Below are 25,263 nucleotides of genomic sequence, written 5' to 3' on the forward strand. Positions count from 1 at the left end.
TGTATTATAAATGGGAAGTAAACAAAAACTGTCTGAAGTTGGGGAAATGAAACCTTAACCTCGGCAGAATTTAGACCCAAGCTAAGGAGCTAGCCTTGATCTACACTATTAGACTTACAGGAAGTTCTTCAATATATTATTGTTAATAATAGTGAATATGCATAATTCAAATAAGCAAAGATTGACTTAAGTTGGAGGATATCTCCCCGTTACCCTCGTCATATATTGAACCCGAATTACGGGGCAACTCCTGGTCTATAGTATTGAACCTACAAGAAATGTACGTACGAGGGATGATCGAAAAAAGTTACAAAGCCCATTATGGCGTATGTGTGACATAGGCTAACTGGAAGGAAAGGATACTCAACAATAGTCCAGTCCTCGATAAAATCATAGTTTTTCACAACGGCAGATAAAGTTTTCTATACCATTTGCATAGAAATCCGAGTGAAGTTCTCGTACACACCGTGAAATAGATGTTTTGACACAATGAGATGCCAGATAATGGTGGTCAGCCATTTTTTTTTTGCTTCAGAACAGGGAAAAAGTGAAAGTTACTGGGGCTAGGTCAGGGCTGTAGAAGGGGTGCTCTAGTCGTTCCAAGCGTAACATCAGTGGTTGAAGAAGTGGGTCTACTGCTGTGTTCAGGGTTGTCATTAATAATATTGGTCCGTTTTTCTTTGAAGGCACGACACCACTGCCCTACATGTTTCTTTAAAATTTAGCCCTCTCGTACACCTCTACAATCTGTCTATGAATGCTAGCAAGTGTAGTGTTCCTTGGTTCACAGGAACCACACCATTGACTTCACTTCAACTCTTGACCAATTTTTCCAGACGAGCCATCATTTTTAATGTTTGCTTCTCGGGTATACACTGAGAAAAATAAATGTAGGTGGCGTACTTAAAAAGATAGGTTACATGCGTAATTCGTGTAGTTTTTGGACTTAACGTACAGCAGACATATAACTGAAAACGCATGTTTTACAATACTTTCCGTATAAGTGTTCCATCTATACGTACTTTCTGTATGAAACAATGTAGGCGGTTAGGATCTCGCATACAAATGGACGTATATAACATATAGCTGACGAAGGTAACATAAGTATATGTATGTGATATACGGAAAACTGTTAGATGTCAGATATCCTGCAACGGCAAGGGCAGTGTCTATGTAGCATACAGATAACGTATACTACATACTGATTTGTATAGTAAGCAAGAGGATACCGTATATTTGTACAATATACTGCTGTCCGGAGAACGGATTTTTCTCTGTGTACGTGATGAGAATCCGAATTCTTCAAACCTGTACCAAGTCATATATGTTATTAACCTACAAATATATTTTCAACTTACAATGAATAACATTCAAATTTCATGGATTGTAACATTTGTTTCCATCATCTATCGCATTATTATTATTATTATTATTATTATTATTATTATTATTATTATTATTATTATTATTATTAGTAGTAGTAGTAGTAGTAGTAGTAGTAGTAGTAGTAGTAATAGTAGTAGTAGTAGTATCATTCACAATAGAAATGAGCAGATTATGTACGTCTAAAATTTCTGGAAGTCACCCCGCTACCAGGGCCAGTTTCACCATAAATAAAACACGTACATGTTTGCACAAAACGGCATGTAATGAGGGTCAGCAAAAACTGGCATAAACTATACAAAATTGAAATATGCGAACAATGAGAATACAAAATTGGCACAAAATTGAAATAAAGTCAGAGAAAAACTGAACTACCTTGGACTTATTTCTAATTTTGAGAATGTGAAAGCAATATTTTTTTATTTCTTTTAAATATTATTATTTAAATGTCCAGCAATATTCAACTTTCAAAATGGCAGTGTAATTAAGTATACGCAAGTCTCATGGCCACACAAATAGTCACTTTGATCAAACATAACAAGCCAAGTCAAAAATTAGCCTCAAATGAATTTATAATTTACTACCATATTTTACAGTAGAAGTCAATCAGTACATTAAAGACAATGAAACCTATATAATAAAGTACAATGTATTGTAATGTACCATGTGCTTGTGTTTTCAAACACCCAACACGTATTTGTGTTTACAAAACATTCTACGCATGCTACTATTTATAAACAATAACCACGTGCATTTTACTATGGAGTACTACGATTGCACATGACGGAGACAGCAGCCATACCACCAGTCACATGATGACCAAGGAATAGCAGCGCTACTGCCTCATCAGGAGCGCCTATAGACTTATAACCGAGAGGTTTTCAAAGACAGCTACCAGTCAGCGATTGGTCACCTCCCTCCATTAGCTTGCTTTGGAGCTCTAGGAGATACCCAATCCAAAGCCTCTAGTTTGTTTCGCAACTCTAGGCTTTTTCTTTTTCTCCTGCTTAGATTACTTCGGAGCTCTGTCGGGGTTCCTAACCTCAGTCACTTAACTTGCTTTGAAGTTCTATGACTTTCAAACTCTCCCTCTGCTTGCTTTGGAGCACTGGGATTTTCCCAATCCACGCCACCTAGCTTGATATGGAGCTCTGTGGAGATCCTACCCTAGTCTGCTCGGGCCTTGTGGGTCACCTTCTTTGTATTAGAGAAATTACATTATTGCACTATTATTGTAGAATACTGTTTATAGAAGTTTTTTTAATAACAAAACCGGTAGTGAGAATCGATTCCGGAATATATTTACTCTACCAAAACTCTACCTACCCCTATACACGAGAACTTTACAATATGAAAATTTAGATATCGTAGCTAATAATGAATACAGTAGAGTAATCGTAATAAATAATAATAATAATAATAATAATAATAATAATAACAATAATAATAAAAGTAATGATAATAATACAAAGGGTACTTTATAAGTTAAAAAACAACGTCTTTACTGACTGTCTCCTAAATTACAAGTGAAACAATTAATAACGTAGTACGAATTTACAGTCTTAGTACTAGTTTCTCATATTTTACACCAGGCAATAGGATATATATAGGTTGTTTCGGGACTAAACCGATAAACCTCGCATACGTATTCAAGACCTTAATACAAGAAAAAGGTTTATCAGTCACTTTGATCGGAAATGCCTGATTACCGACATACAAAAAATTGGCCCCATCTCCATAATCAGATATCTCCGACCAAAGTCGCAGATTTTTTTGGGGGGGTATTGATGTTTTCAACACATATGTGAGGACTATTAGTTGTTTTGTTCAGTGTACATACCCTAAAAACAATCCCACTAATTACTTTAGATTGGCCTCACCTCCGTAATTCAGTACTTCCGATCAACGTCGTGGGTAAACTTTCTTTCTTGTATTGAGGTCCTGAACACGCATGTCGGTTTATTCCAAGAGCACCCTGTATGTAGTATTCGTCCACTCACCTTAAAGAAGTTGATATATTTTTTTCCTTCCGCAGGTAACGTGTCTGACTGCCAGAAATATCGTTTCTCAAACTCTTTGATTAACATGTGCTGGCAGTTGATACATTATCTCTTTACGAGTAACTTCAAATGTGAAGTAAAGATGACCAATAACCTTAACTCTGATCCACTTCAAACTCAATCCACTTCACCTTCCGTTGCTCTATTAATATTGTTTAATATTGTTAGAGTGTAATATTTGACTTAATAATGCTTTCAATGTATTGGCGTAAATGATCGTCCATGCACTGAAAAAACGAAGTCCAGATATAAGGAGGAGACACGAATAATATGCTTACTGTTAGGAACACCATGACAAGACGGTGATGTCAATCGTAATACTGAGTGAAACACCCTTATTTCCTGTCGCAACGTACGTCAGAAGTGAAAGCACCAATTACTCCTGTGGAAAAAGTAAGCAGTGCTCTCACTTACTGACGTACGTTGCCACAGGAAACACGGGTGTTTCACTCAGTATTACTATTGACACCACCGTCTTTTCATGCCGTTCCCAACAGAAAACATATTATCCTAGTTTTCTCTTTAAATCTGTACTTCGTTTCTTTCAGTGTGTGAATGGAAGACACTTTTATGCCTTCGGCTCACGTTGCATGCTGTGTACCGCAAGTGACCAACAGAAACTCGTTTCTTCGTTCTACCGTAAGTGTCTAGTACAGCACACGTCCTGATACACCCATATCATAGCTACATTTTTGCACAATACAACGTTATGTTGTCTCGAAACCGAATTTATCTCATTTTTTTGCCATATGATCTACTTATGATATCTATTGTGTCTTTCCAGACAACACAAAATGGAGGGACCTATATTCCGTTCTCCGTTGCAGTTGGACGAACCTACGCCAGAGGTTTCTATAATGGATTATTTGTTTGCAAAAATGAAGAATTTGAAGCGTACGATAGATAAACCTTGGGTGGTAAGTAGTGATGTTCAGTTTGGTTCCTTTTCCCGAATCGATTACCTAATAATAAATTCGAAACAAGGATTCGTTCCTCCAAATCGAATCCTTTGTTTCTGTTAAGTAGTACAGTACCTAGTTCTTCAGTTCCCTCTTGTGATTCCTTCAAACAAGGATTCGATCTTTCCTCTGTATCGAATTCTTTGGCTTCAATGAACTGAGTAACTCCAAGTATCCATATATTTTTGTAATATGATTTGCAAAGTTAGTTTAGGTAGGAGAGGATGTAACACATATACGTATAACTGTATAAGGATAGGGTTGCCATATTTTTTTTGATCCAAAATACTTACAAACCTTAAAATGAGGACTCATCAAAGATACGGTGGCCAAACACAGAATAAATATTTTGAAATTTCTTACCTAAAAATCACCGTTTTTGGCTATCACACAATTTTTACTGTGATACTTAAAACACTATTGGAAGCTAACATGTTTTATATTTTTCACTAACACAAATATAACAGATCATGCAATTAAGTTACGTATATCAAATCTAACCAAAAGACCCTGGAATGGAAAAATGAGACACTTTTTAAAAACATAACCTACTTTATTAATAGTAACTAAAATATACGTTATATGATGAAAACATCATTTTTTTTTTTTTGGCCCGAGAATTTTAGTGATTCCAGACTCGGAAATTTTCGGGCAGGTCCAAAAACTGTCAAATACGAACGGACATTTTCTTATTTCATGCTTTGTACGATACGGACACGGACAGGAACCCAAAAATACAAACAGTCCGTACAAAATAAGGACATATGGCGACGCTATATAAGGAGGGATTACCGTATTTCGAGACATGCGCAGAAAATTCAATTTTCTTGATATCGTGGCCTAGACATATGTAGTATGTTCATTATATTATGAAGTGTTTTTTAAAATTAATTTTGTATCAAACAAAAAGATAGCTTGTAATACTAGGTACGTGCCTAAACTCGAATCCATAGTCTTCGCAGGTCGTTCAAATAAATAGTGACATTTTCAATGTCACTTGATCCAAGTTCTCTCTGGGGGATAGAGTGGAAAGAAGGTGAAATATAATATAAAGATTGTCATCACCCCTTCTCATGATTCCATGAAAAGGGCTGAAGACAACGTAAAAATAGCCTTCAATGCGTTATTTCAGGAGTTCTACTTCAAAAATCTATCATTACCCACTTGAAGTTTAAACAAAGCATTACAAAATAAATCAATTTTAATAAAATTCATTGTGTCAATGTGTAAAAACATAATTTCAGGCTGATGTATAAATATTTGAATACCTTAGATTTATAGCCATAATGAATCCTACGTTCCTGTATGAAACGATTATGCTTGCTGTGCTGTATCTTTGCTAAACATGGTCGGTTACTTTGAGGGAAGAACGGAGACTGACAGTATTTGGAAATAAAATATTGAGACGAATATTAGCACGTAGAAAGGACAGTGATGGCGGAAATATCGTAACGAGAAACTACATAATTTAAACGGTTTACTTAACATTTGCAGGGTCATTAAATCTAGGAGTGGGGCAAGCAGGAACGTTTTCAAAATTTTTTTACGGAAATCTATTGGAAAAAGACCATTAACAAAGGTTAGGTGGAAATCAGAGGAAAATATTAAGACGGATCTCGCAGAAGCAGGAATACAAAGTAGAAACTAGATTAAGTTGGCTAAGGTTAGAATTCAATGGAGAGCTTTTCTGAACGCGGCTTTGAACATCCAGGCCCTGAGACAATTAGTTTAGAACACACTAGTACAGCTTGTATTAGAGAATTGTACTGATAGCACTGAGAGCTGAGAACGAAGAGGACTTGCAGAAAGCATTTTTAAACTTGAACGACCAACTGAAAAGAAAATGCAAAATGAAGATAAATAAGAAGAAAACCAAAGTGATAAAGTGCACAAGAGCAGGACAAGAAGGGGCAAACTTATGGCTAGATGGAGAGAAAATCGAAGACCTTAAGACGTTCCCCTATCTAGAAAGTCCACGGACGGAAGAAGTGGAAAAAACGTAAGTTCCAGAATAGAACATTCTAAACAAGCATTCAATAGGAAAAGAGGACTGCTAACATCAAGAAATATGTCTTTGGACGTTCGAAAACGATTTATTAAGATTCTGGTATGGAGCATGTCGCTTTACGGATCAGTTACGTGGACATTGAGAAAAGCTGCAATGTTCAAGTTGAAAGCGTTTGAAATGTGATGTTGGCGCAAAATGCTGCGCATATCATGGACCGAAAGGAAAAGGAACGAAGACGTACTAAAAGAAACTAATGAAGAACGACAGATCATGAAGATAATAGGAAAACGAAGAAACAGCATGCTTGGCTATCTTATTTGGCACTCCAATTGGATCACCGTGTTGATAGAGGGAAAGGCAGAAGGAAAACTAGGAAGAGGAAGACCAAGGATAGAATATTTAACTGCAGTTATGGAGAAGAGACATTATTAGAGTACAAAACAGCTCTCCCAAGCGAGAGAAAAGTGTTAAAATTTCTATGTTGCCCACCAATCTATGGTTCAGGTGAGAAAGAAGAAGATTAGTGAGCTAAACTTCTGATATTGTGTTTATCTATTTCAGACAGATGTTGTCCACGGCACAGAAGTTCTTTACTCGGAAATACAGCCTTTCACGGAAAAGATTGCCAGTGCCCTCAAGCGCCGAGGTTTCAAGAAAGGAGAACTTTTGTATTTTGTAACAAACGAAATGGCCCTGTTGGATCTATATATCCTTGGAGCTTGGAGATGTAACGGTGCTGTGAAAGGAGGGTGTCCAGCAAGTGGAGAAGGTAATTTTCAAAGTTTTTTCTGGTTATGTGTAAGTATATATGATAAATTATTATTATTATTATTATTATTATTATTATTATTATTATTATTAATAATAATAATAATAATAATAATAATAATAATAATAATAATAATAATAAGTATTCTGTCTTTTAGCAGGCCCTGGAGTTAACAACCCTGCTAATGAGAGTGGACTAATAATTGTTTCTTCTTTTTTTATAATTTTAGGTTTGGTATTTCTACATTTTTCGATCATCAGCTTAATCTTTTAACTCCAAATATTTTCTTCAATTTTTCAAATCATCGATCAATTATGTTCTTCTTCTTTCTTTTCCTCGTTTTCCTTCAATTTTTCCTTGTATGGAGGTATGAAGAAGACATTTTTTTCGCTAGATGTGTCCAATCTAATTGGCCTTCCTCCAGAAGATGCGGGCTAGAACCCTTCTCTTCTCTCATATCCATTTCAAAACATCTTCATTTTTTACTCTTTCTGTCCATTCTATCTTCTCCATCTTCCTCCAACACCACATTTCGAAGCTCTCTAAATATTTCTTCTTTAATTTCCTTAATGGCCAAGTCCCTGAATCGTACAGTCCAATGTTCCATAAATAGAACTTGACCAGTTTATTCCTTAGTCCAATATTAAGGCTGCTAGTTAAGAGTGATTTTTTCTTGTTAAATGCTTCTTTGGCTACGGCAATTCTTGACCTGATCTCTTTAGTGCAATACGCGTCTTTCGTCAAAATATTTCCCAGATATTTGAAACGGTCTACCTCTCTTCAAGGTCTCTTTATTCTATTCTGACCGGCAAGGGCGCAATTCCACGGGATATTCTCTGACTTCGAATTTTTCCATATTGATTTTCATTCCATATAGCTTCCCAGTGGCAACTATTTCGTCTTTCATCTCCTCAGTCTTTTTTCATTTCCAGCTATAATAAGCATATCATCTACATACCTGATTTTATTAATGAGCTGTCCTCCAATTTTGAAATCATTAGTAATGCGTTACCCCTTGAATGGAAAAGATTTTGTTCTTGCATGTAAAAGTACTAGAAGTAATTCTTAATAATATATACTAAAGGGAGATTACAATGCTTTTTTTTTCATTCCTTCTGTCTCATGGTTGAATGTCATATTGTGCTAGCAACTGAATTACTCCGCGTTTCCCGGGTAATATTCTTAATAGCTTACTGACTCTCGAAATTTACCGTGAAACGCTGAATTTATAGACATAATAATATACCTTCCGAAAGTAAACTCACCGTGGAATGTATCGTTGCTTATAAAATATCACTTATCAAGGTACTAAGTAAGAGTCGATTGTGTCAGAAAGTCAGATATCTGTAAACAATCTGTGCTGGTACACCTATTCCTAATCTGCACCAAGAACCTGCGTTGGGAGCTCAAAGTTATAAATGAATGCCATGCTAAAGTAAACCTATACCAAGGAGACAATGTTCCTTTTAAAATATAATTTTTCAAGGTACTAAAAGTTGATTATATTGAACGACCAGATTGTATGTAATGATTATTTGTTGGTCCAACTATTGTTAATCCTCATTTAGTATCCGCTGTACTCTCGAATAATAATAACAAATAGCCTTACGATATCTTGCTGACAGTTACCTAGAAGGATTCCAAACCAACGATGTGGATTTGTATATTGAATAAACATAAAATGTTCAGCTTTATATGTAAGAGTAGTTTTTGGCTAGCTGGAAGCTCCGCTTCCAGACCTCGCGTTTGCTAGGCTTACAGCCTTGCACCTATTAAACCTACAATTCTGCTGAATTTCAAGTTTCTTTTCCTATTTTAGTTATCTAAAATATAAGATTTTGTATTCCAAGAAAACGGCCATTTAAATAAAATGGAAATTTCTTCACCCCCCCCCCCTTAGACCACTTACAAACTAAAAAAAATCACTTTTAGCCATTTTTCTGTGGGTTAGTCCCGAAAGACTACAATCATGTCAAATTTCATCCTCCTCATCTTGTCGGAAGTGTCTAAACATTTTGGGGTGTAAAAGATGTCCCAGACAAATAACATGGGAAAGATTTTTCAGTTCTCCATAAAATCACTCTAAAATTGGCAAGTTTTAAGTTTAGTGATTTGATTAAATAATCCTATGGAAAACGTACAAGCATGCCGAATTTAAAGTTTTTATTCCAATTCCAAGTACTTAAAACATGAGATTATAGGTCCAGAAAAGACACAGGTCTGCAAAAATAAAACAATGCTAACAAAGTGTTTAGGTTTAGTTATCTGATTCGTATGTGTTGGGGAGCACTGAATCCAGGAATGAGAATCGTTTTGTCCTGGGATGGCTGGGTTTCGAACAAACGGGTAGTCATTGTTGAACAAAAATATGAACACAAATATACGATTTACAGAAACATCAATAACAGCGTAACACAAATTAATGTACAGAAACACGCACACATGTGACAAAAAAGTAATACCACCCTTAATTAGATTGCTTGTGAAATAGTCTTTTTCAAAGATCAAACTTCGTTTGGAGCTTGTACTTTTGTAGGTGGCTGACGGAAGATTCCTAAACAATATCCAGCAGTAGTCTGCCATCATCGTAACACTCCAGTTCCCTGATATCTTTGTTCCATTTCTTTGATATCTTGATAGAAACGCTCCCCGTGCTCTTCACTCATCGCTCTTACATTGTTAGGAAAGTAGTCAAGGTGGGAGTTGAGAAAATGGACTTTTAAGTTCATGGAGCAACGAAGCTTCCGGAACGCGTGCAACATTTTTCCCCATCATTACCTTGTACTGTGGATCCTTTCGGTTTTCCGAAAATATTTTGATGACCACAGTAAAGGCAACTCAAGCCACTTTTTGTGTTGGAGTCATAGAGCTGATGAAGTCTTTGTCGGATATGAGTTTTCTAATATCAGGGCCAACAAAATCCCACGTACTCGCGTACTCGTAGTATTTGAGCAAAAAACAGTGTAGCCAGAACTACTTACCAACGTTTTACAAATCTAAGATGTAATCTTACTAAAATCGAATGAACAGATTTATTGTTTTTGGTTTTTCTGTATAATCTCGTACTCTCATTTATGACACATTACGATATGTGTCAGTGATCCCCATCCAGACCAATATACATGTATTTTCATGTTTCGGGGAGCACAAATAAATTTAATCTTCCATGTTCATTTTATTTTCGTGTGATTCATTTGCAATTTAGCGATTTTCAGCTACCTGTTTGACCACGTTACATTTCGATTGTGCAAAAACTTGACGTCTCAGGAAAAAACAAGGGTCATTTTCAACTTCGGTTCACCCAGAAGCGTAAAAATAAGCTAAGCTTATGCAAACAGCTTTTTGATTGCAGACCTGTGTAACATGTGGAATTTCTTCATTCCCTTCTTAGACACCCTAAAAATTATTAAAAAATGTTTACTTCTGGGAATTTTTCTGTTAGTTAGTTCCAAAAAGCTACAATCCACATCAACCAGACATAAGGTTATTTTATATCAGTGACTGAGGTAATGTAGTTTCATTAGTTAGGAATAGGAATTTTGTAATCCGGTTGGATGTAATTCATAATAGTAGAATAAAAGATGTTAAAAGGAGACATTCGTATGCAGTTTCCAGTAGCTTGCCGTAGAAAAAACTGCTTATAATTTTCCTCTGAAATAACAGTAGAAATATCTAAATTGATTAGTGGCGGCTTTTGAGGGAAGTCACTTTGGTACTAGTTAAAACCTTACCGCTATAAGCTACAGAAGGAACTCTTACCCAATGTGTTAATTTCTGAAGCTCTATGAAGCTTTTGTGCCTGAGCTTAGAGCCATAGAATTTAAATTTTGATTTATGTGACTTCCTTCAATAGTTGCTACTGGTCCCGAAGTTCCTAAAGAAAGCAAATTACAAGATATATGCAGCTTACAGATGACGTGAAGAACCCTAGCAGAAGTAGTGTGACGTAGGTATGGGCTCGCCCACTTTTCACACTTGGGTTTCAAATTACACCACGGAATATCACACAGATAACTACCCGGAGTAGCAGACGACATCTAAGTATAGACCACACCTCAAAAACCGAAAAACTTGACCGTGTTGTTGACCTTTCCCTGCTGCCCCTGTTTTAGGGCTCTTCTCGTCATCTCTGAGCTGTACAGTGAATTTATTTTGTTCTTGTTTCTTGCACAATTTATTTACAACTCGTATATTTTCAATAGACGAGCAATATGAATTAATGAAAGAATCGGACACAAAATTTGTGGTTTGTGACGAGGACACAGCATCTCATGTGAAAGCCGTAATCCAACGACTTCCTTGGAAGGTTCAACTCTTTTCCATTGGGAAAGTTGAAGGAGCCACACCACTGGAAGAGCTACTCAAAGATGACGGGTCAGGTATGAGACTAATAAAATTATTATTCTGTACAATGGTTTAAATAGTGTTCTAATTACGGTATGTTCAGGTTTATCTGATCATAGAAACAGTCGAAATCGTCAATATAGCTGTCATATCCAACTTACGATTGCAACATTAATGGGTTGGTTCTTCCATTCTCAATAAAGCTGACAAACAACATAAGATATTAATCGATTTACCTGAGGATTGGTGAAAGCAGTATTGACAGGTAAACACGAACATTTGTGGTTTCTAGTCTACATCATTCGTGGCTTTGTAGCTTCTGATATACTGATAACACGTATCTGTAGTTTGCTTCCGCCTCTGACATCATCATCAATCAGTTGTGTTTAATGCAATACAGTGTAGAAAACACAGTGTGATGCAGGAGTGCACACTGCAGTATACCGGTATATTGTTTGTGTCAAAGCACACAGTAATGTTTCTAGTAGAACCTTTGTGGCAGAAACTTTCTACACTATGTACATCCGAATTGTTATTTGGCATAAACTAATGATCTTGCTGCGCACCATTGCCAAACGTCTGGTGAGAAAACTGCTTTTAGAGGGAGAGAACGAATATTCTAGTCTCATTATATGAATGTACAACATGTTTATTGTTTGGAACTCGCATATCACAACCTTGTCAACAACGCTGCAATCGGATTGGTTGGAGACAGAACATCGCTCAATTTTAAACGTCAATTCTGCTGCTGCATATCCAATGTGAATTAACTACATATATAGCCAAAAAGTCATACACTAACCTGATATTCAAAGTTGAGTATTGGTTGCAATGCACTTAAGTTCCTTGTGTCTCTACTTCAATTTCAAATTGTAACTTCGCATATTTAATCGAACCGTACTAATCCTTAATCTGTAGTACCGAATCTTTCCGTTAACATGTATTTTCACTAGATGATGTACACGACTTGATCAAATCGAATAGACCTCAGGAAATAGAACACATCTAAAATCAGTGGATAGACAATACCTCGTTTTCTATCAATAGCTGTTTCGATCCAACCTCAGTTTGCAGAGTTATCTGAGGCAAATGTGACGCCAGATCAATTGAATGAACTGCAAAATGTCTTACAACTTCTGCTTTCAAAAGTTACCAACTTTGGAAGCAGGATCATGTACTTTTACAGTCCTTCATTTCGGAAAACTTGGTCACATAAGATACTTTTACTTGGAAAACAAAATGGTAATATACTCAACTTCTATATAACATATTTTGCGCAATTTCTGTTGGCTGAATTTTTTCAAAGTGTACTGTTTCAAAATCATTCCTAATACGTATTTACTATTTTTTCTGCCTGTAGCATGCCCAGAAAAATTAGAAGTGAATCCAAAAGAAGATGTAATATTTATTCCAACCACTAGTGGAAGCACAGGACTTCCGAAGGGAGCCATGCACACTCATTATACAGTTGTTAGCGTTTTGAATCGTGCTAAGTAAGATTCAGTACTCTATTATTTACTCATTCTAGTTTACGAAGGTATTTCTAGTTTTAGTTCAACCATCTCATGAACATTCTTTCCTTTTTCTAAACTCTTAGCGAAAACTATCATGGCTAATACACGGTTCTTTACAGATGTATGGTTCCCTAATGGCTGTGTGGATAGTGTACGTGCCTTTAATATGGGAGACCAAGGGGCCGTTCACATATTACGTTACTCTATTTTATTTTATATCAATTTTTACTCCCTCCTCTCCGCTTGTCACCTTTGTAAGCAATGGCCAAACTTCTCCCCCTTGCACGTAAAGCTTTTTGATTTCTGTTTTTTCATTAATTTTGCTAATTTTGGAGCTTATTACAACAAGAAACTAACTTTAATGGCAGAACTTTTATTACAGAATGCTGTATTCTGAACAAATTTGTAGTGTTTTTTTCGCCAAGTCAAAGTATTAGAAAATGGTAGTACCTTAAATTAATATTTTAAACTATAAGGTTGTTTAATTAACCAGTCTTAATTCCTTGAAATTGCACATTGGTGTTTTTCCAAGGACATCACACCCATTCTTTTAGGTCATCGATGATTGGCAAGGAGAAAGTACTATCGGAAGATCTAAACAGCTGACATTGACTTCTTCTTCCGGGATCCAGCTAGAAGTTTGCCAGTGTTGACGATCTCTTCGTGGTCGGTCACAGATTCGATGTGGTTGTACACGTGGGGAATCTGGGGCATCTCGTTTGTAAATAAGCTTTCGAGCATCTTCTTTGGACTTTGGACTTCAGTTTACCATTTTAAAATTCTTTTTGAAGTAGATCTGTGTCAGAATGCGAATAAACTCGATTTCTCCAGGAAAATTCTAATTCTCCAGGAATTTCATTTTAAATATCTTATTTTGTTGTGCAAGTCGTGGATCGTTCGGTTGCAAAAAAATCTTATTTCACAAAAAAGAGTCTCTCTTGTTTCACATGTGAGACACTAAAAGAATAGCATGGGTAATGATTCAAATCAGAAGTTTTGAATCATATTCACTCAGAAATAGTGATACGAGTTGGAATGTGATTGCAATTTTAAGCGGTGGTTACGATCGCTAACAACTAACTTCAGAAAAGGTTCTTGTGCTGTGCATGCAATGCGGCGACAGCCACAAAACGGGGTTTTATTATATTGAGGGTTCTAGTAGCTTCTTCCAATCCCTTCTACGTGATTCATTTTATATAGACTATATGTTAACAATTTCCTAAAATAATAAAAAATATTTATTTATTTACTTATAAAAAGAAAAGACCTGAGTAATACTTGTTTAAAATATTGTATATAAAACTAAGAATAAAAATGAAAATCACAACAAAAAACATGCGTTAGGTAATCACGACGTAAGTCCACTCCTGCCCCTTGTAACACTTCGTAACGCAAGTTCGAACCCACCTCCCCCTTGCCGCGTTACGTAATATGTGGACAAACCTCAAGGTTAAATTTTCGGGGGAAGCTCATATGATTTGGCTCCCACGTTTAACAGTAGGTATACACGCCATATAGCCTGACTGGTGAAAGAAGTGCTAAACTCAAGCCATCAAATTTTCTTTACAGATATTTGCATTCATATTCATTTTGCTAACATAATGCATAAATATTTAACTATACTACAGTCCAATTAACGATAGCTGGCCCCTGACAGAGAACGCCATGAACAAAAATATGCATTTTTTCGAAAACAAAAGGAAAAAGGCGAAAATTCAAATTACAAAATAAAAACTCATATTAATGCTCACAATTGGATTCCATTAATTCTTTACATCTACAGTAAATAATTCATGCAAGTATGCAAATAAATTTCTCACAAATACTTCAAATGAATCTTTATATCAACCTTTTTCTTTAAAAGAATTAGAAACTGTTTTGGGAAACATCAAATGTAATTCATCACCGGGTATAAAAGGAATAGTTTACTCTCATTATAAAAATTCACCAATAAAAGGAAAGGATGACTATAATTATAATCTAGTAACATATGATAGTCTTCTATTATTCCACAAATATAGAAAAAAGGTCCTAATTCTATTTATCTGCAAAAATAACAAAGAAAACTTTAAGAATACAGATCTATATCATTATTAACATGTGCTTATACATTTTTGAAAACTTAATTCTCGTGTGGTTTTTGAAAACCAACAAATTTTTCCAACTGATATCACTGGTTTTAGGAATCTATATCTACTTATGATGCTTCCATATTAATGAAATTTATTGCTTCTAATAGATTCCAATTAAATACAAACATAATCTATCTGATTATATTTTAGATACCTATTAGATATAATGTCCTGCCTGGGTAGCTACACCTACTGGCGTAGTTGTTTAGTATTAGGGATTTTCATCACGCGCTGACACTTTTACTGTTTAATAGGGTTATTCAAAAAGCACGGCCGTTTTGTTAAATCAAATTATGAACTTTATTTTTTTCAAAACACACTAACAAAGTTCATAAACATGTTCATTACACATTCCGATTTCAAGTATGGTGAATGACGGGCATATGACCTCTTCTACTGCGGTGGCATGCAATAACACCGTTTGTGAAATTCGCTACAACTGCCTGACTAATAGCCATACTGTCACGAACCAGCTCAATTTTTTGCTCAGAACGACCACTACGACGACGCCCAGAACTTATAAAGTTCACTGTTGAACTCGTTTCAATGAACTGTTTCATAAGTCTGTGAACTGTTGATTCATTCGGTGCCTCATTTCGCCCTAGAACCGTGCGAAGTCGCCTGACAGTTACTGCATAACTTTCTCCGTTCTGATAAAAAGTTATCAAAATTAGCACACATTGAGCTATAATAAACTACTCCCTGGCTAGACACAGACTGAAGAAATGCGAGAAACTCAGACTAAGGTGACAATCGGAATTTTTGTAGGTAGAGCAGCGATACAAAAACAATATCGGCAACTGAGAAACAAAAATTTGTCAGACGATCCAAAAACCGGCGCGCTTTTTGAATAAACTTTTGGATAGGATTATTATTCACAGTTAATTGTAAAATAAAATGAGATTTTTAATTTAATTTAATATTCCTCGATTCATTAGAAACTTATTTGTTTTTAGCACGACAGAAAATAATTGTAATACATTTTTAATTGATAAGTTAATAATCAATTTACAACCTTAAATAGACAAACTATAATAAAATATTAACAATTTCGTTAATTTGTTATTTTCTTTAGGATTATCTTTCCGGATACTGATTGTATGATCACATACACCAATTATCAAATTGTCGGACTATTACGTTCTTTATGTACTTTGATCAATTTCAAGAAAATTTATTCTATTCCTGTGTACACGGAGGAAAGACTGTTAGAATTTATTGATAAGTATAAGGTATGTACTATCTACATTTTGCCTCTTGTATGCATTTTCTAACAGTCTGATACGCACATTAATAAACCTTAATTATCATTCGCATTTGGCTAATATAATATGAAATATTCTAAGATAAAGGGGTGTAAACCACCATAGATTTGATAAAACCGGTTTCTAGTGCTCATGTTTAGCATTACACGGTATTTACATAAGGGTTCATGAAAAAGTTTCCCCATTAGTTTTCTAGCGTGTTTTCAGATAGCAGCACAAGATGTAATACATGATTCGCTGTCTATGTAACTTGTAGAAGGTTTCCATAACAACTATAGTAACCTTCAATCTTGTTTAAGACAGTGTGCCAAGACACATTTCTATTTTAAACCAACAGGTATTCTGGTTATGGTTTTATGAACAGTTATTCTGGGTGTTTATTCGTCTTAGGACGATCAACGAGATTGCAGTTATTTTTGGTATATTTTTACGAGACAAACTTGTTAGCAATCCTAACACTGTTGGTAATTGTACTGACCGTTCTCCCACGAAACTCATGTGAAAGTTCCTTAATGTATTCCATATTTTGGGGCGATACTAGTAGAAGTTAGTTCATAACATTGGTTTCCATTTACCGTAAGTTTCTTATAACTGTTCACTCTCTCTATTGGCAATTTTGACAGTGTAACGCAAACTTTTGTTCTGCCTTGTTGCTCCAACTTTGCTTGTGATGTAATCGCACACTACCGTACATACTGTAAAAAATGAGGCGTTGAAACAACACAAAATGACTACCACTTTAGCGTGTTACTTGTGTGTTAATTCACCACCAAGCATTTTTTTGTCCTTCGTCCCGTTTAAAGGGTTTTGCCCTTTCTTCGGGTAAGCGCTTCATGTATAGAAAAGTCGATTGTACTTTAATGTGGTTGGTCTGAGAGTTATACATATTTAATATATATTCATTTAATGAGTACACATACATACAGAGAGGTGATTGAAGGGTGAAAAATAACATATAATGAGGGTCAAACATAATATGATGGGAGGCCAAGTGTGCCACAATAATATTGTAGAAAATAATACATTTATTAGCATGCCTTGCTGAATTATGGCGAAGCAAAACTGAATGATTGTAGTGCAGGATGCAGTGGGCAGAGAAGTAGATGAAGATGGAATGCAGTGCTCTGAACGCTACATCACAGGGTTTTGTTAGTACTGACGAATGCAAGTTATCTTCTGTTCCTGGGGCGATTCAGGAACTGATGAAGACAGAGGAAGCCCATATTAATAGGTAGTTACGGTGCATATGATGGGTAGATGAATGATGAAAGCTCACGTGGTTCATAAATGTGAAAGATTTCGGGATCCACTGCAGCATCATCTAGTTGTAAATGATAGAAGGTCATGAAATGCTGGAGAGGAGTATCGACGTAAGTTGGAGGAGCACCAAGCACATCGCCTTCTGAGCATATCAGAAATAGCTCGTTACTACCCGAGAGAATTTGCAATGGTATTTATCTTTTAATATGAGCAAAGCTTTGCGAAATATATTTAGCACTTGTGCCAAGTAACGAATAATGTTCTGTTTCCTGTTATGGATCATAATAATATTGTTGTAAACCTGTGAATCCTCTGACAACAGTTCTGCCATCTTCTGCTCATACGTGCTAAGACACAAGAATAATAAATAAAGAAAATAGATGGAAGCACAGCTCCCTGTGTAACTGTTGTCAGATGATTCACTGGTTTACAATAATATTATTGTGACCGATTACAGAAAACATAGATTTTATTAGTCACTTACAATAAATGCGAAATGTATTTCGCAAAACTTTACTCATACCAAACAGTAAAAATCGATGCAAATTCTTACAGCCAGTAACAAGGTATTTTTGATATGCTCTGAAGGCGATGTGGCTGGTGTCGAATTGACACACAAGTAACAAGCTAAAGTGGTAGTCATTTTGTGTTCTTTCAACACATCATTTTTTTGCTGTGCACACATTTTCACAAAACGCCCGTCAGATCACAGCGATGTCTCTTGACACACTACCTTGTCAAGATTGAAAGTCACTAAGCCGCTATCGCAAACGCGTTGCATTTGTTACCATATTACATAATTAATTAGAAAACTTTTGATTTACTTTTGCTATTCCCTTATGGAGGATTGGTCTGTGAAAGTCAAATGTGAAAATATTATATGGAAAGAAATACATCTTAATGTGTCGCAAACCTTTCTGTAACAGATACAATTGATACGACATTCCAACTATTTATCATTCACTTCCTTAGTTGAAAAATCAATTTGACAGTACAGATAGTTTACGGATCAACAATCGTTGATATTAAATGTTTGGTTAGATACCGCTGAAAGTCAAGAGTACTCTCGTATGATCACGCCAACATTAACCAGACAGAAGGTCTATTTTGTAGTTATCGACGGGTAATGGACTGACAGTAATCCAACTGTGCTGATTTTATAGTTCAGAGCTATTAATGGACCTACAGTCGGTGAACTTGATCGATTTTATAATCAGTAATTGGCAACAATGGCTGAAGTTAGGCTAGTAACAGATTGATAGTTGAACTTGTCTGGATTTGTTGTAATGTGACTTGTTAGGTCTTCAAAGTGGATTTTTTTTCATATATATATTTTCTCCAAGTGCGATTCTGCTTGATCTACAGCTGGCATGTATCATATTATTTTGTTCCTGAAGGTGAACACGAAGGTTTCGCATGTTTAACATTTGCATACATACATTGTGAGCGATAGTCTCGCACAACTACGTTCTTCCCGTGTATCATAAAAGAAAACCCATCTGATACTATTTGAATTAGGTTTCTGGGGACTTCTTCAGCACCTAACTCGTGGAAATTAGCACGCTTAAAACAGTTACATATGATTTGAACAATGAAAAAAAAAATCCAAGTCCTGGTTTCATCCGAGAACCGGAATGGTAATCGTCAGTTTGCACTTCTCTGTGCCATATAATGAAATTATTGTTTATAAATTTCAAATTACGAATAACATAAGTGTGCCATCAAGAAACTTTATGAATTACGTAAATTATATTGGGCTGAATGGATATTGCATGTCAATATCAGAATATGTCTACCGATTTAAATATAGAGGTATTCTATGGAGATTACTATATACTAGAATGTTAACTATAAGTCGAACCCGTGATTGTCGGTTTTCGATTTACCTAAATCTTAGACTTGTTTAGCACAGAATATTGCAAGAGATAGAGATAAAAATAAATAGAAGAGAATATAATACTAGTAATTTAGTGATAAATAGATTTTAATTCTATTAGCTGCTCTCATAACTTGTATGAAGGCTGTGTTTGAAATACGAAGCAAAGAATGTAATATTGTCAAAAAAGGTTAATACGAAAAGGTACACTCATGTCCAAAATGATTGTCGCAAATTTATAACTGTCTTCTTGTAAGAATATAATTTGATAATGATTTTGCAGGGTACATTTAATACTGATACCATGTGTATAATCGGGAAATGTATATTTGTGATAAATTTTATAGGAAAGAAATTATAACTACGAAAATTACAATGAGTTAAACAAAATGTTGCTAAATGGACAAGAAAGTTTTGTTTTCGTTTTATTGTTCTTATTTGCTGCTCTTTTGACATGAAATTTGAAAAATACATGCCTTTGCCGATTATACACATACTAACATTATAAGAAATATCGGGTGAATTCGTTATCAAATTATATTCCTACAACAACATATTTATAGACACGCGACAATAATTTTGGACATGAGTGTACTTATATTGTGTTCTTCTACTAGTTTAAAGTCAATCTTGAAGGCTCCACTTCTTTTCACTTGCGTAAGTATAAACGAATGGCAAGTTTAGGAATAAGGTATAGAATTGAAATGTGAGATTGACTGAATGCAGAGGATCCTTTCATATGAAACAACAGAATTCAATCATCATATTTTTCATATTTCCTTATCTTGAAGCTTCACAAGTATGTCTGATAGAATAAAGTAAGTTTTGGTCTTGACTCAATAATCTAGATTAGACTTTGGAAACAACTTAATCCATTCAATTCTCACAATTGATATTTTGTACTGAAGCCAGTCTTTATTATTTACATGAATAGACAAAATACAGACTTTAAATATTAGAAATTGACAATAATTTCCGAGTTTTTTTTAAAAAAAATACTAATGTAATGATATTTCATATGCTGTTAAGACAGTCTTTATTATTTACATGAATAGACAAAATACAGACTTTAAATATTAGAAATTGACAATAATTTCCGAGTTTTTTAAAAGAAATAATAATGTAATGATATTTCATATGCTGTTAAGACAGTCTTTATTATTTACATGAATAGACAAAACACAGACTTTAAATATTAGAAATTGACAATAATTTCCGAGTTTTTTTTTAAAAAAATACTAATGTAATGATATTTCATATGCTGTTAAGACAGTCTTTATTATTTACATGAATAGACAAAATACACACTTTAAATATTAGAAATTGACAATAATTTTCGAGTTTTTTTAAAAAAAAATACTAATGTAATGATATTTCATATGCTGTTAAGACAGTCTTTATTATTTACATGAATAGACAAAATACAGACTTTAAATATTAGAAACTGACAATAATTTCCGAGTTTTTTTAAAAAAAATACTAATATAAAGGTATTTCATACGCAGTCCTTATTATTTACATGAATAGACAAAATACAGACTTTAAATATTAAAAATTGACAATAATTTCCGAGTTTTTTTAAAACAAAATACTAATGTAATGATATTTCATATGCTGTTATGACAGTCTTTATTATTTACATGAATAGACAAAATACAGACTTTAAATATTAGAAATTGACAATAATTTTCGAGTTTTTTTTAAAAAATACTAATGTAATGATATTTCATATGCTGTTAAGACAGTCTTTATTATTTACATGAATAGACAAAATTCAGACTTTAAATATTAGAAATTGACAATAATTTCCGAGTTTTTTTTTAAAAAATACTAATATAAAGGTATTTCATACGCAGTCCTTATTATTTACATGAATAGACAAAATACAGACTTTAAATATTAAAAATTGACAATAATTTCCGAGTTTTTTAAAAACAAAATACTAATGTAATGATATTTCATATGCTGTTAAGACAGTCTTTATTATTTACATGAATAGACAAAATACAGACTTTAAATATTAGAAATTGACAATAATTTCCGAGTTTTTTTTTAAAATACTAATATAAAGGTATTTCATACGCAGTCATTATTTACATGAATAGACAAAATACAGACTTTAAATATTAAAAATTGACAATAATTTCCGAGTTTTTTTAAAACAAAATACTAATGTAATAATATTTCATATGCTGTTAAGACATTAAACAGTTTTGTTGGTTCTATGTTTTTATTTTATACATATATTCCATTGTAGCCAGAAATGTTCGAAGGTTTTCCTTACGTGATGATCTACTTATTGAAAACTCCACTTTCTTCGAAGTACGATCTGAGCAGTATGAAATATATGTATTCCTGTGGAGCACCTGTTGACGCGACGACCGTTAAAAACATCATGTCCAAATATCCTCATATGAAACGGTTTGAGATGGTGAGTAACAAAAAAGAGTGCGTATTGTACCACTTATCTACAAATACAAAGTAATTTAACTATACAGTGAGGCAGCAGAATTGACGTTTGTCCTGAACCAATCAGCATATAATGTGCTATTGCCAAACCTTCTGTGAGAAATTTTGCCTTCAGTGGGATAAAAGGTTACATGATGATACGGTTTTCGTCTAAGAATAGAACAATTCGTCTGAACCTGATTTCCTCCTCACGCAGTGGCCACGTAGCTGGATGCAAGTTGTTCAAGATTCAACGTCAAACATCAATTCGGCTGCTGCGTAAAACGGATTTCAAGTTTTGATGGGTTCCAACCAGGGGTAAAAGTGGATCCGAAAAGGTAGAGCGACGGATGACGTCACGCTGTGTCCCGTACCTATCTTTGCCTATTGTAAATTTTAGGAAGGGAGGGACGTCGTAGATATTTCTTGGAAGTGGGGTAACGGAATCCTCCCACGCTCCTCCTTACTTATACCCCTGGTTCTAACTGCTGTTTAGTCATAGCATAGGTTAAAGGAATCAGGGTCTGGATTTAATCAGTTTTGGAGCTAAAATTGGAAAGCGTATAATATAAGCAATCAATCTAAATGGATTGTTTCATTGGGGACCGGTATTTACATGAAATCTTCTTAACAGCTATTGACTAGTTGCTGGAAACCACTTTTACATCAGACACATGACAGTAGAAAGGAATAACTGCATTTACGCACGGGGTTGTAGAAAAAGTTTAACAATAGGCTCAAGACAGTAAAAATGAAAACTGCACTTACCTATGTTGTTGTAGGAACCAGTTTTACAACCAGAACCGTATGCGGAAATTTACTTTGTGGGTCTAAAGTTCATTTAGAGGGGTCCAAATTCAATACGAAGAGAAGTCGAATTAAAATTTACAAAAGAGTGTGGATTTTGTGGAAATCCGGACTCTTAGGACCCACCCTTGCGTATGTCCCTTTTTACAACATATACAAGGCAGTAGATATAAGAACTGAGCGTAACTCACGACATATGAACCATTTTTCCGATTCTGAGGCAGCAGAAATGAACACTGTGCTTACACACGTCATTGAGAAACTAGTTTTATAGTAGTAACGAGGCTATAAAAATGAAAACTGTGCTTACGTATATGATTGTAGAAACCATATGAAATTATTTTTTCCAGTTTAACGTCTCACGTATATGCCCGTTAGGCTAAAGGGGATGGGTGATTAAGGCCAAGTGAATGAGGATTGAAGAATTGGTGGAATGATACTGCGGGAGGAAAAAGGAGAACACCGAGAAAACTCACGGACACGATATTGTCCAGCACAAACTTGCTTGAGCGGGGATCGAACCAGGGAACCCCTGAACCAGAGTAAGCGCTAAGCGCTCTGCTACTGAGCAAAGGTGTCCAAACTCTTGAGGTCGGCGCTAACGAGTTCGAAACTCACGCTCACTCGAACTCCACCTCACTAAGTGAGTGTGAGGTTGAGCGAGCGTGAGGTCAGACTGGTGATGTGAGCGTGAGGTTGAGTGAGCGTGAGGTCAGACTGGTTATGTGAGCGTGAGATTGAGTGAGCGTGAGGTCAGACCGGTGAGGTGAGCGTGAGGTCGAAATGAATTTGTGAGCGTGAGGTTGAGTGAGGTTAGGTCAAAGTGATCACCTCTGCTACTGAGCCATCGTGCTTCGCATGGAAACGTAAGAACCCAGAAACCATCGAAGTAGACATCTTATTCGTGCAACAGCAGATACTCAAAAACTTATTAAAACTCAAAAGAAAAAAATATGACCTTCGACACTGAAATATAAACCCAATGTTTCCCCCTGTATGGTTGTCATATTTGCACTCTATCTTTGCCCATTCATTTTCTGATGACTGATAGCTATGATAGACAACATTGCGAAAGGACATAGTGAAATAAAATTCTGATTTAGTTTGACTTTAGTAGAATCACAATAAAAGTAACTCCATTTGTCATGCGAAATTTACCTGAATGAGCTTACAAATTTCTGTTAAAAATTTATAAAAGTAAACCAAAAATGAGAGATTAATTGAAGAAGCTTCGATTTGACGAAGAATAAAGGAGGGTCCAAAGACAATATACCAAACTTTGATTTATGATAATTTAGAAATTCCTCACAAATCACATGAGGTTTGTTTACTGGCCAATATTTGATATTCTGGGGTACCCAGACAGAAGAAATCAGTCTTATTGCTCATTTGTACAGCAACGGATCCAATAACCCATTCTCAATCGTTGTAAACAATTACGGTCACATTTACTGATCTATTACCGTCAATTTTAGATGCCAACCCATTACCCTAAAATTGAAGATATTAGTGATAAAGTTACGGTAATAGGGGATAAATTCGGTCTTTTCTAATGGTCTATAACCAATAATTTTATGTAATCAGTTAGCAGCCAGAATTGACGGTAATCGATCAGTAAATGTGAGCGCATAATTTTTACAGTATAGTTTTGCTTTGTCTTCTAGCTTCAATCCTTGAACAGGTACACACACATACTTTCACAATTTTCAATCTTTGCTCGAGAGAATACATTTGGGTGAGATCTTTCACGAAGGTAAGATTTGAGACATTTGTCGCTTTAGCATTTTAAAACAGAGCTCTGGAAATAAGAATGCATATCTACAATTAATGTTCCATTTATTTAAAAGAACGAGCACACAGACAAGTGGACCAGTTTACTGTGCACCACTTGGACAATAATGTTATATATATCGGGTATTATGGAATACCATTTTTGTTTCACTTGTAACTCAGTTAAGAATTGCACATTGAAACAGAAAGGAAAACAAATATACGACTTGCATATTTGCCTTTATTTATGGGTATCTTGATAAAGAAGTTTCGGTACAGGGGTGGCCAAAACTTGTAAAGGAACCACTTTGGAGGGTAATATGAAATAGTCGGGTAAAATGGAATACAAATGCTACTGGTATATAGAAAAGAAATGAGTGTTCTGTTGAACATACAAAGAACACAGTGACAATATATGAAAATTCTGATTGCCAAGCCATAACTGAATGTGATTACTTGCAAAAGTCATAAATATAATACTCTGCTTCAGGATCGGCACAGTCATTGTGTGCTCACATTAAACATGATGAACGCTGAGCCCAAGCTCACCCCTTGTATCATCAGGAAATTTGCTGTAATAAAAAATACACTTAGCATTGTTGTCATCATAAATGTATGTTTAATTGCCCAATACCGATAGATATTTTTGTAATCGGAATACTATATGG

The 25,263-nt window shown here is 35.1% G+C and overlaps 1 protein-coding gene across 1 annotated transcript in view; it reads left to right on the forward strand.

Moving 5' to 3' along the window:
• Positions 1–4,237: 4,237 nt before the first annotated feature.
• LOC145675947 (uncharacterized) overlaps positions 4,238–25,263 on the forward strand; it is a 51,058-nt gene continuing 30,032 nt past the window's right edge. Inside the window, exons 1-6 of the mRNA XM_081746762.1 lie at positions 4,238–4,360; positions 6,972–7,179; positions 11,382–11,558; positions 12,884–13,016; positions 16,245–16,401; positions 21,828–22,001. Of these exons, the coding sequence (XP_081602888.1) occupies positions 4,238–4,360; positions 6,972–7,179; positions 11,382–11,558; positions 12,884–13,016; positions 16,245–16,401; positions 21,828–22,001 (972 nt within the window). The remainder of the gene's footprint in view (positions 4,361–6,971; positions 7,180–11,381; positions 11,559–12,883; positions 13,017–16,244; positions 16,402–21,827; positions 22,002–25,263) is intronic.

This window comes from Thermobia domestica, chromosome 18 (genome assembly GCF_964235325.1).
Source record: "Thermobia domestica chromosome 18, izTheDome1.hap1.1, whole genome shotgun sequence".
Lineage (NCBI taxonomy): Eukaryota > Metazoa > Arthropoda > Insecta > Zygentoma > Lepismatidae > Thermobia > Thermobia domestica.